Source organism: Myotis myotis, unplaced genomic scaffold (genome assembly GCF_014108235.1).
Source record: "Myotis myotis isolate mMyoMyo1 unplaced genomic scaffold, mMyoMyo1.p scaffold_m19_p_17, whole genome shotgun sequence".
Taxonomy (NCBI): domain Eukaryota; kingdom Metazoa; phylum Chordata; class Mammalia; order Chiroptera; family Vespertilionidae; genus Myotis; species Myotis myotis.
In genome coordinates, this window is record NW_023416321.1 from 43,602,523 (window position 1) to 43,614,702 (window position 12,180).

The window sequence follows — 12,180 nt, forward strand, 5'->3', positions numbered from 1 at the left end:
TGAATGTATAAGCAGACACGTGAGCTCAGTGCTGTCGCAGGGCCCTGGCACGATGCTAAGTGGAACTAAATGGAAATGCTTTTTCAGGCTGAACAAAAGCGATTCTCATAAGTTGTGTCTTAACCTTCGGACGGTCCTCCCTTTTGTCCCCCTCACCTTCACACACAAACGCCCCTTCAGCCCTGGGCTGTGTTAGGTAATGTTTTAATCAACCACTTACCAATTTTGAGCACCTCTTCATTTCTCAGCAACCACTGCAAGGAGGTGAGATGTCATTGTTGCAAGAGACTTTGAAGGTGATTTCCTGGGCAAAGGCATTAGCAAAAAAAGTCACACTTTTTTTTAAAAGTTTTTTATCTGAGATTTTTATGGAAAAACTTAGTAATCTGTAAACAAAGAAAATAAGTCACCCAGAGGTAACCATTGTTAATATTGCTTCTACATGTAGACTTTGAAAAAATGAAATGGCAGTCAAATGCTGTGTATAAAATGTCATAGATCGCTCTTTTTATATAGTTCTATAGCGTGTGCTTATTCTCTAAATAGTCTTCTAAAACATTCTAATAGCTGCATTCCCTTCGACTTACAAGTATCTCGTAATTTATCTAACATTATGGGATATTTAAGTTATATCTAAGCTTTTACTGTTAAAATTAAGACTGTCTGAACTCACTTTTATATGAATTTTTATTACATTTCTCATTAATTCACCAGGAAAGATTCCAAGAAGCAGGATAATTGGATGACACATACTTTCAAATTATTCTTGAAAAAAATGCTGCTCTCACTCTTGCTAGTTTATGAGAGTGTTCATCTCACAGAATTCTTGACAGCATTAAGTATTATTGTTAAAATATTATTAATTTTATGTCTCATTTGAAGTTGGGTGATCTTAATGACCCACAGGCCTGAGCATTTTTATGTATTTATTGGCTATTATATTTTCCTCTCGCGTGAATTATTTGTTACTGTCATTGCCCATTTTTTTTACTTTTATACTTATAAAGCCCCTGCCCATTTCAAGATCAGTTTAATATTCCTTATTTTATCATAGTTTCTTTTATTTTACTTTTTCCTTTAACCTCTTATAATTCTTTGGTGAACTTTTTGTCAATTGAATAAAGTGAGCATTTTCATCGAAACATCTTTAGTTACACTCTGGCCAGGTGGTTCAGTGGGATGGAGCATCATCCCATACACCAGGTTCTATTCCTGGTCAGGGCACATACCTCGGTTGCAGGTTCTATCCCTGGTCAAGACATGTGTGGGAGGCACCCAATCGATGTTTCTCTCTCTCTCAAAACCAATTAAAGAAACATATCCTTGGGTGAGGATCTAAAACAAGAACAACAAAACAAAAACAGTGACAAGTGATAGAAGTCAAGCTCAGCTAACTTAAACAGAAAGTGGCCTTTTATCTCACCGACCTGGGAAATGAGTCCAGCTTGCTGTAGTGTAACCATCTCCTGGGCCTTGATAGGGTTTGCATTCTCCGATCATGGCTTCACTTTCTTCTGAGCACTGACTTCTCTCTCCCACAGATTTTCTTTGTATGGCTGGAAAGATGTTCTCCATGCCTACACCTTATGACTTTGTTGTTGTTTTTTTGTTTGTTTTTTCCATTGATTTTTTTAAATTGTTTTATTGCTTAAAGTATTACAAAGAGTATTATATATGTTTCCTTTTTTTTCTCCCCTTGACCCTCCCCTAGCCTCCCATGCCCCCCACTGTCTTGTGTCCATTGGTTATGCTCGTATGCATGCATACAAGTCCTTTGGTTGATCTCTTACTCCCCCTCCTGCCCCCCAACCCTCCCCAGCCTTCCCACTGTAGTTTGACAGTCTGTTTGATGCTGCTCTGCCTCTGTATCTATTTTTGCTCATCAGTTTATAATGGTCTTAATTATCCATAAATGAGTGAGATCATGTGGTATTTTTCTTTCATTGACTGGCTTACTTCACTAAGCATAATGCTCTCCAGTTCTATCCATGCTGTCGCAAATGGTAAGAATTGCTTCTTTTTTCCAGCAGCATAGTATTCCATCGTGTAGATGTACCATAGTTTTCTAATCCATTCATCTGTTGATGGGCACTTAGGCTGTTTCCAGATCTTAGCTATGGTGAATTGTGCTGCTATGAACATAGGAGTGCATATATCCTTTCTGATTGGTGTTTCTGATTTCTTGGGATATATTCCTAGTAGTGGGATCACTGGGTCAAATGGGAGTTCCATTTTTAACTTTTTGAGGAAACTCCATACTGTCTTCCATAGTGGATGACTTTGGATTCAGACCCTCTCTTGCCCAGCACTGTACATCAGATTCCTTGGAGGGACTCTGATTGGTTCTGTCTCAATCATGTGCTCATCTCTGATGACCAGCGAGATCAGTATTTTGCCCAAACTTGTGCCTACCCCTGGGAGGATGGGAAATACTTTGATTGGCAGCCCCATCAGAATTCATGGTGTAGTGGAGATGACTTCCCAAAGTGTGGAATCCTGAGCAAGGAAAACTGCAGAAACTATCTCAGGGAGCATATCGTTTGATTTTTTTTTCGTTTGTTTTTAAGTAATGAGTAATGAGTAATAGGCCCTTTTTCTTTTTGCTTTGTGATGTTTGCTCTACCATATTCAAAGTTCTGAGTCTATGAAACTACCTCAAAATAGCTATTTTGTTTCATCAGTATGTTAATTTATCTCTCAGCCATACTATTTAAGGCTTGTAACTTTTCACAAATGGTAATTTTTTATAGTAAAGGTCTACATCAAGCATGTAAAACTCAAAAGCTAACACGGGCCAAATAAACAAGGCATGCGGCCCGTGGGCCGTTTGACATGCTTGGTCTACATCATGTATCTTCATTGACTATTTTTGTTTAGCTTTTCTGTTTCCTCTTTCAAATGACCTTTAATCATTTTGTCCAGTTCCAAAATGTAAATGATTAGGGTTTTAATTGGTCAACCTTAATTCCTTCAAATTACGTTTGAATGAATAGGCATCTTTATAAAATGTGACTTATTTCTGCTTATTTATACTTTAATTATGTTTATCAGAAAAGTTTATAAGTATCTTCATATAGTATTTCTTATTGTTATCTCTAGATCTTTTAAAAATGTTTGTTGCTACGTAACATTATTTATATATATATGTAAACAACTTTATTAAGGTGTATTTTACATATCAAAAGTATCACCATTCCAAGTATACAATTCAATAACTCTTAGTAAATTTACCGAGTGGTGTAACTATCACCATAAATCAGTTTTTCAACGGTAAGATCCCTCATGCCCATTTATAGTTAATCCTCATTCCCAACGCCAGTCTCAGGCAACCACTGGATTTCTGTCTCTATAAACTCGCCTATTCTGAGCATTTCTTATAAATGGAACCATATGACATGTGCTCTCTTGTGTCTGGCTTCTCTGATTTTGCAGAACGATTTTTGGTGCAGCCTTGGTAGAGCAGGTGTCAGTGGTTTGTTCCTCTTTATGTCTGAATAGTATTCCATTTCAGAGACATGACCTATTTGGTCTGTCCACTCACCAGTTGATGAACACAGGCTATTTTAGTTGGGGGCTATTATAAGTAATGCTGCTGTGAATTTGTGTGTATTTCTGTAGATAAATGTTTCCATTTCTCTTGGGTGTATGCCTAGGAGGGAATTGCTGGATGGTGTGGAAGTTTTATGTTTAACTTTCTAAGAAACTGTCAAACAATTTTCCAAAGTGGCTGGATCATTTGTTATCCCCACCAGCAATTTAAGAGGGTTCCTGTTCCTCCACATCCTTACAACATAGCTTATTGTCAGCCTTATTAATGATAGCTGTTCTAGTGGATGTGAAGTAGTATCTTATTTGAGTTTTAATTTGTACTTTTCTAATAATGATATTGAGTATCTTTTCCTGTGCTCATTAGCTATCTGTATATCTTCCTTGGCATACTCTCTGTACATATATTTTGCCTATTGTTTAATTTGTCTGTTGTAAGAATTCTTTGCATATTCTGTTTGCATATATGTTTGCATATATTCTATTGCATATATGTTTGCAAATATTTTATCTCAGTCTGTTGCTCATCTTTCCATTTTCTTAATGGTGTCTTTTGAAGTACAAAAGTTTTAAATTTTGGTGAAGTCCACTTTGTCAGTTCTTTTATGGACTGTGCTTTTGGTGTTGTAGCTAAGAAATCATTGTTTAATTTCATTATAGCTTTAACTTTCTTAACACTTGTGAAAAAATTAATTTTTGTAAATGTGTCTTCTGTTCTGCTACCGTGTATTAATACTTGTAAGAATTTCACTCTTGATTTCTCTTGAGTTTCCTAAGTTACCTCTAGAATTTCTAATTTTATGTGAGACGTAAACATCAGATGAAGCAGAGCTATAACTACTCCAGTTCCGTTACCAGGTATGTTATCACTTTTGCGACAGAGATCATATGTCATTCATTGCTCTCAGTTCTGTGTGTCACGTTCTGAGAAAGACATTTACCAACCAGTGTAGGGCATAAGGAATAGATTCTAAAATTGGGGGCATTTATGCTGAAGACAGACCATTTTCAAAATTGTAAAGTTAAAATGTTATAGGGACAGATTTGGCGGATGCTGAGGACGTTCTCCTACGAATGCTGTTTCTCACACTGAGTTTGAAACCTGTGAAAAGCCCGGGGTCTCCTTCCCGTGAACCGTCTAACCACAGCTCCCGGTTCTGTACATGTGCAAGTGCTGGGAGACTAATCTGCATTCGCTTTTCTTACATTTTACTTTGTTGGGTCCACCTCATCATTTTCAATTACTAAAATTATTTAGAATTTTTAAGCCACTGAGTGTGTGGTAATTTTTACATAGCAGTGGAAAATGGATACAAGCCAATTAGGATTCCACCACCTCTAAGATTAGCCTGACCACATTTCTGGGATGGCCACAGCTATTCATAACGGAAATCAGGATATAGTATCTTTGATATTTTCTTTAGTCTGTCAAATGACTATCAAAAAAGGAAAAGCTATGTTTTACATATTTGTTATCCTAAAAAATAATACTTTGAGAGTGAATCGGCTTTCTACCTTTCTTATTATCTCTTCTTTCATCTCATGCTCATAAGAGCCTGATGAGGCAGATTAGAGCAAAGCCAATAGAAGTCATTTGCCCAAAGAAAACAAGAGACTTCAGCTCAATACTAGCAAGTCTTGTCAAACAACTAAAGTTGACCCAGTGTGAAAGGAGCTGCCTTCTGAAATAAGAAGTTATGCCTTGCTGGGAGGAAAGACTACAGGATCCTATGATGTATTTGAAGGCTTTAATGGGAGAGAGCCTGGCATGGGGAAAGAGCCAAACCTCTGCCCTGGTCTGTGTGGCTCAGTTGGTTGAGCGTCATCCATGTATCCAGAGGTCGCTAGTTCGATTCCTGCTCAAGGCACATGCCCAGGTTACCAGTTTGATCCCCGGTAGAGGGCATGCAGGAGGCAGCCAATCGATGTTTCTCTCTCCCTCAACCATCCTCTCTCTCTAAAGTCAATAAAAAAAGAGCCCGGCCGGTATAGCTCAGTGGTTGACCATTGACCTATGGACCAGGAGGTCATGGTTTGATTCCTGGTCAGGGCATGTGCCTGGGCTTCGGGCTTAATCCCCAGTGTGGGTTGATCCCCAATGTGGGGTATACAGGAGGCAGCAGGTCAATGATTCTCTCTAATCATTGATTTTTCTCTCTCTCTCTCTCCCTCTCCCTTCCTCTCTGAAATCAATAAAAATATATTTTAAAAATAAAATAAAATAAATGAGAAAACATGTTAAATAATAAATTTAGAAAAAGAAAAAAGAGCCAAACCTCTGAGGTCTCTTCCAGCACCAAAGGGTCCGTGTTCCCAATAAACAGCGAACTGAATTGACCCGTGTTAGGATAGTTCAGTGGTTCTCAACTTGGCTGCACATGAGAATTACCTGGGAATCTTTTTAAAATCCTGATTTCTGGGCCTCATCCTCCGGAAATTCTGTTTCTTTGTTATGGGGTGGGGCCACAACATTAGTAACAAAGAAACAGAATTTCCGGAGGATGAGGCCCAGAAATCAGGATTTTAAAAAGATTCCCAGGTGATTCTAATGTGCAGCCAAGGTTGAGAACCACTGGGTTAGTTGGTTAGACAAGTGCTCATCTTAAAGGATTACTTGCCATTCTCACAATTGCTATTGTTTTTGATGCAGCAAATTTATCCAAATTGCTTTGTACGAAGAAAATACTGTGTAATGGACCCCAATCACACATTTTTAAGGCACTAAGGTGCTGGGGTCCAACCCCAGCAGGTCCAGGGGTCCCCAAAGGCGTAGACGGAGTCGGTAAAGAAGGAATGACACGGAGACAGCGTTCAGTTGATCAGCAGCCTAGCCAGGATCTCTAGCCAGGATCTGTCCAGGTTCTCCAGCCAGGTTCAGTCCAGGATCTTTTGCCATTTTCTCTCGCTAGGTTCTGTCTCTAGGTTCTGAGGCCAGTTTCTGTCCAGGATCTTTTGCCATGTTCTCTCCAGCAAAGTTCTTCTGTCTCTAGGTTCTGTGTAGGTTCTGTCTTCTAAGTTCTGTCTTGTTACATCTGTATTTATACCAGTTGATTCCAATCCTATCAATCTCTATTCCAAAGGTTAGGGCGTTTCTTATCTCCATTCCAGGGAGTAAAGATTACATAGCTTAAGCATGATTGTTCATAGTTAAAGTGATTAATTACCCGCCTGGCACTTAGTTAAGGAGTTTTATCCCCTCCCTGACTTCAGGGAAAAAATCCCTACCTGGGGAAACAACCTTTCTCGGAGAGGTGACCTTGGTTAAAACACACAGCGCTAAGGGGTGCAAACATATTAAGAACAGTATACTATATACGCCAGGTCCCTTGAAACAGCAAGCATGGACCGGCTCCCGGCACTAAGGTTTAATGACTTTGGCAGATTTCACAAACACTTTGTCGTAGAGGCAAGAGTTGGACCAGCCTGTCTGATGGCAGTCATTGCCCTAACCACTGTAGCATGATTCCCCCATCACTGGGAAACAGGCGAATACTGAAGCAGTTGGCTTGGGTGATGAAAGAAACGGATAATCTATCAAGAACACAGATGTAATCTTAGAGCAGGAGCGTGTCCCCAAGGACAGGACATTCTCCTGGCTCAGAGCCTGAGCATAACGCTGACCCACATGCAGGAGAGGGAAATACTGTTTCCTTATTTTCTATGGGTTTCCCTCATAGCCCTTTAGCTATTTCATGGCCCTGCCTTAGTTATTACAACCCCTTAAAGAGCCCACGTTCTTTTCCTGAGCCTCAGTCTACTATCCTATATAATAAAGAGCTAATATGCTAATTAGACTGGATGGCAGAACAACCTTCCAGAACGACCAGTGTGGGGAGGAGGTGGGCAGGGCCACAGGGCCATGAGGCAACTGGGGATGTGAGGGCTGAACAAAACACCACAACTAGGGAGCTTATAAACAACAGACATTTAGTTCTGGAGGCTGGGAATTCCAGCATCGAGGCACCAGCTTGGTCCTGTTCGGGTGAGGGGCCTCTTTCTGCCTCGTAGTTGGCTCCTTCTCGCTGAGTCCTCAAGCGGTGGCAGGGACAGGGGTCCCTCTGCAGCCTCTTAGGAAGGCATGAATCTCATGAGGGCTCCAGCTTCATGACCTAATCACCTCCCAGAGGCTCCACCTCTTAATACCGTCATCTTCAGGGGTTAGGATTTCAACTTACGAGTTTGGGGGGAGACAAACATTCAGACCATAGCACTGGGCGAGGGAATAACTATATATGAACAGACTCAGAGCACTGGGCTTGGGAGAGGGGAGGTCTGAGAATGAGCTGAAGAAGTAGGCAGGGCGAGGTTGGGAAGGGCCTGGCAGAGGGGAACCACCAATGCCCTTCAGGGGGGAGGGGCATCATGATCAGGTGATCCTTTAGAAAGTCCTCCCCACAGCGCTGCAGGGAGCAGATGGGCGGGCTCTAGAGTTTCCTTTCAGAAGCTGCCAGGCCTCCCCGGGCCTCCCAGCTCTCTCTCACTAGGACCTGGCTGGGCCGGCGCTACTCATCGGCACCCGTGGCCCTGGCAGTCACCCACGCCCCCGTGTTCCGCAGGTGCTACATCACCCTCACCCAGTCTCTGCACCTGACCATGAGTGGGGCTCCATCAGGACCTGCAGGCACAGGCAAGACGGAGACCACCAAGGACCTGGGCCGCGCGCTGGGCATCATGGTCTACGTGTTTAACTGCTCAGAGCAAATGGACTACAAGGTACAGGCCTGGCTTTGGGAGGGACTAGGAATGGGGCAGTGGCCCAAACCAGGGACCCCTTATCCACGCCACCCTGGCCAGCTCAGAGGCCCCGACACAGAGAGCTCTACTCCCTCCTCCATGGAAGACCTCAGGGCTTTGGTCCTAGAGCTTGCTTATTTTTTATCTTTAATATATTTTTATTGATTTCAGAGAGGAAGGGAGAGGGAGAGAGAGATAGAAACATCAGTGATGAGAATCATTGATCGGCTGCCTCCTGCATGCCCACTACTGGGGATTGAGCCCTCAACCCGGGCATGTGCCCTTGACCAGAATTGAACCTGGGACCCTTCAGTTCACAGGCCGATGCTCTATCCACTGAGCCAAACCAGCTAGGGCAGTCTTGGAGCTCACTGACCTTGTAAATCTCACACATGCAATCTGCTTCCTCTGAGGAGGTTTGCAACCACAGACGGTTTTCTTGCTTCACCTTTGGGGTCTTCCTATCATCATCTGTAAAATGAAGGAGCTGAATATATATCCAAAGGTCTAAATTTCCTGTTTGACCTAGAACCACAGAAAGGCTAGTAAGCAGCTCATATAAAGTCTTATTAAAATAAAAATAACATAAAAATCATATTTGTGCTCCTCTGTAAAAATGGTCATTTCCCCCAGAATATCCACAAGGGCAAAATATTCTGTAAGGGCAGGTGTGACTTCTGAAGACAGACTAGATTAACCCCTCCCTACTCCTAGCAAGAGATGCCCACACAAGGCAAGTGCAAGGCTGATGTTCTTCACTTAGGCACTTGCCACTCAGGCTCTGTGACACAGAGCCAAGCAGAGGACCCATTAGGGAACTGTTAGCCAGCAGCCTCTCCTCCTTATGTAGATTCCTTTTTAAAAACTCTAATAATATGCTGCCTTGCTGTCTCATTGTTTTTATAACAGGGTAGCATGTAAATAAATTTAGAGTAGAAAAATAAAACAAATGCATTAAGAATAGATTAAATATTTATGTGCAAAAATCATGTGTATTGATTGCAAAATAAATTGAATTTAAAACCAATTTTAGAGATGGCAAGATAATACTTGCAGTTACCCCGTTTAGATGCTTTAAATGCAGTTCACCTCTGGTAACTTTAGTGATCTCTCCTGTATATGAAATTTTGCTGTGCAGAGCATTGTAGAATCTATAGCACCGTGTTTTCTCATAGCAAGCAAACAAAATAGGATGCAGACCCAGATAACTGTCTTCCTTAGTCTTCACACTCTGAATTTTAACATGGTTGCTTTTATTGATTAAACACTTTAAGATAATGTTTCCTTTGAAGTCAGGCTGGAAGAAGAGAGATTTTTCCTCCCTTTAATGAAATTAGCTCGCCTTAAAGATTATTTTAAGTTTTTAGATTCTTCCATAGTTGAGCAATGTTGCTGAAATAAGTGTGCTCTCCCAGGAGGAACATTCTGGAGGACACACTCATTTAGTTGTGAAGACCTGGCATGTTGATTAAAGAAAGTCAGCGATGTCTTCTGTCACGCCAGGTCTAGCAAACGGGAACAACTGAGTTGGCCCACAGCCAGGGATCACTAAGGCAATTTAATTGAATCCCTTTAAAAATTTTACTTAATCCTGACCCACTGATTCCTCTAAGGCAGCGATTCTCAACCTGTGGGTCGCCAACCTATGGGTCGCGACCCCTTTGGGGGTCGAATGACCCTTTCACAGGGGTTGCCTACTACCATCGGAAAACACATATATAATTACATATTGTTTTTGTGATTAATCACTATGCTTTAATTATGTTCAATTTGTAACAATGAAAATACATCCTGCATATCAGATATTTACATGACGATTCATAACAGTAGCCAAATTACAGTTATGAAGTAGCAACGAAATAATTTTATGGTTGGGGGTCACCACAACATGAGGAACTGTATTAAAGGGCCGCGGCATTAGGAAGGTTGAGAACCACTGCTCTAAGGGTACAGGGTGAGAGGGGGAGTCTATCTTTAGTTTGTCTGAAAAGTGAGCAAAGCTTTGGCCATGGAAGTCTAGAAGAGACACAGGGCAGAATACCATCAGTGGGGGTAGCCACAGGGAAGCACCCCAAAAGGATAGTCATCCCATACCTTCCTGGACACTAAGCATTCTTGGTAACCAGTCTCACTAAGCTGTTCTCCAACCTGGTCTTCCTTTTGTTGTCCAGAGATTCAGACTATTTTTAGCACAAAGCTCACTCCAACAATCCAGTGAATGTGAATATCACCATTGCTCAGCTTGTGCTAGGCATCATGGGAGGATACCAAAAATATAGATAGATAGATGATAGATAGATAGATAGATAGATAGATAGATAGATAGATAGATAGATAGATAATAGACAGATGATAGATAGACAGGTAGATAGGATATAACCCAGTCCACTTGGAGAGACGAGAGACATATGAAATTAGGGGAGACACCAGCCAGCATTACCCTGCGTGCTGATGTGTGTTCCACAAACTCTGAGCCCTGGATGCTCCAGCATAGAGGGCGAACCACCGAGTGTGCTGAGCCTTGGAGGGTGTGAGCCCCAAGGCTGTTGAACATTTGGGGGAGTGCCAAACAGGGCATGTACGATCTAACACAGCCCAGTTCTCTATGCAGTCAATGTCCTTCCCCTGCCCCTGGGTCTGACCCCCCTGAACGCTCCTCACAGGCGGCTAGGACGAGGAGAGGAAGGAGGGTCAGGAAGAGCTGTCACGGGGCAGCATTCTGTTATGTCATTCACGACACTCACGGCAACACATTCTGTTTGTGTATCTCTGCCGGGAGCCGGTCCATGCTTGCTGTTTCAAGGGACCTGGCGTATATAGCATACTGTTCTTAATATGTTTGCTCCCCTTGGCACTATGTGTTTTAACCAAGGTCTCTGAGAAAGGTTGTTTCCCCAGGTAGGGATTTTCCCCTGAAGTTAGGGAGGGAATAAAACCTCTTAACTAGTGCCAGGTGGGTAATTAATCACTTTACGAACAATCATGCTTAAGCTACATAATCTTTACTCCCTGGAATGGAGATAAGAAATGCCCTAACCTTTGTAATAGAGATTGGTAGGATTGAATCAACTGGTATAAATACAGATGTAGTAAGACAGCAAGAGACAGAACTCAGAAGACAGAACGAAGAGAGACGGAACCTAGGCACAGAACCTACACAGAACGTTCTCTAGAGACAGAAGAACTTCGCTGGAGAGAACATGGCAAAAGTTCCTGGACAGAAACTGGCCTCAGAACCTAGAGACAGGACCTAGCGAGAGAACATGGCAAAAGATCCTGAACTGAACCTGACTACAGAAATTGGCAAGAGAACCTGACTAGAACCTGGTAACTGAACCTGGCTGGAGAACCTGGACAGAACCTGGCTGGAGAACCTAGCGAGGGAACTTGGCTACAGAACCTGGCTGGAGAACCTGGAGAACCTGGCTGGAGAACCTAGCAAGAGAACATGGACACAGAACCTGGCTGGAGATCCTAAGCAGAACCTCTCTGGAGATCCAGACCAGAACTTGACTGGAGATCCTGTCTGGAGATCCTGGCTAGCCTGCTGATCAACTGAACACTGTCTCCGTGTCCTTCCTTCTTCGCCGACTCCATCTACGCCTTTGGGAACCCCTGGACCTGCTGGGGTTGGACCCCGGCATATCTCCAGAGAGCAAGCTGGAAATGAGCACAGAACAGTGGCCGAGTATAATAGCGTGGGCTGGGGATCAAGAGGAGAGAGGAGATGGGGTTGAATAAGGAGGGGCGGACACAAAGCCACTGCGAGACCTACCTTGCAGTGGCGGGCTGCAGAAAGGCCCCATGGGCTGCAGAAAGGCTCTGCGGGCTGCAGACAGGCCTCCCGGGCTCAGGTCAGAAGTAGGAGCGTGATGAGAACAAGTGGTATTCAAGGAAGCC

At 42.7% G+C, this 12,180-nt stretch overlaps 1 protein-coding gene across 1 annotated transcript in view; it reads left to right on the forward strand.

Moving 5' to 3' along the window:
* DNAH9 (dynein axonemal heavy chain 9) overlaps positions 1 to 12,180 on the forward strand; it is a 351,242-nt gene that overhangs the window by 105,154 nt on the left and 233,908 nt on the right. Inside the window, exon 27 of the mRNA XM_036342089.1 lies at positions 8,103 to 8,259. Within this exon, the coding sequence (XP_036197982.1) occupies positions 8,103 to 8,259 (157 nt within the window). The remainder of the gene's footprint in view (positions 1 to 8,102; positions 8,260 to 12,180) is intronic.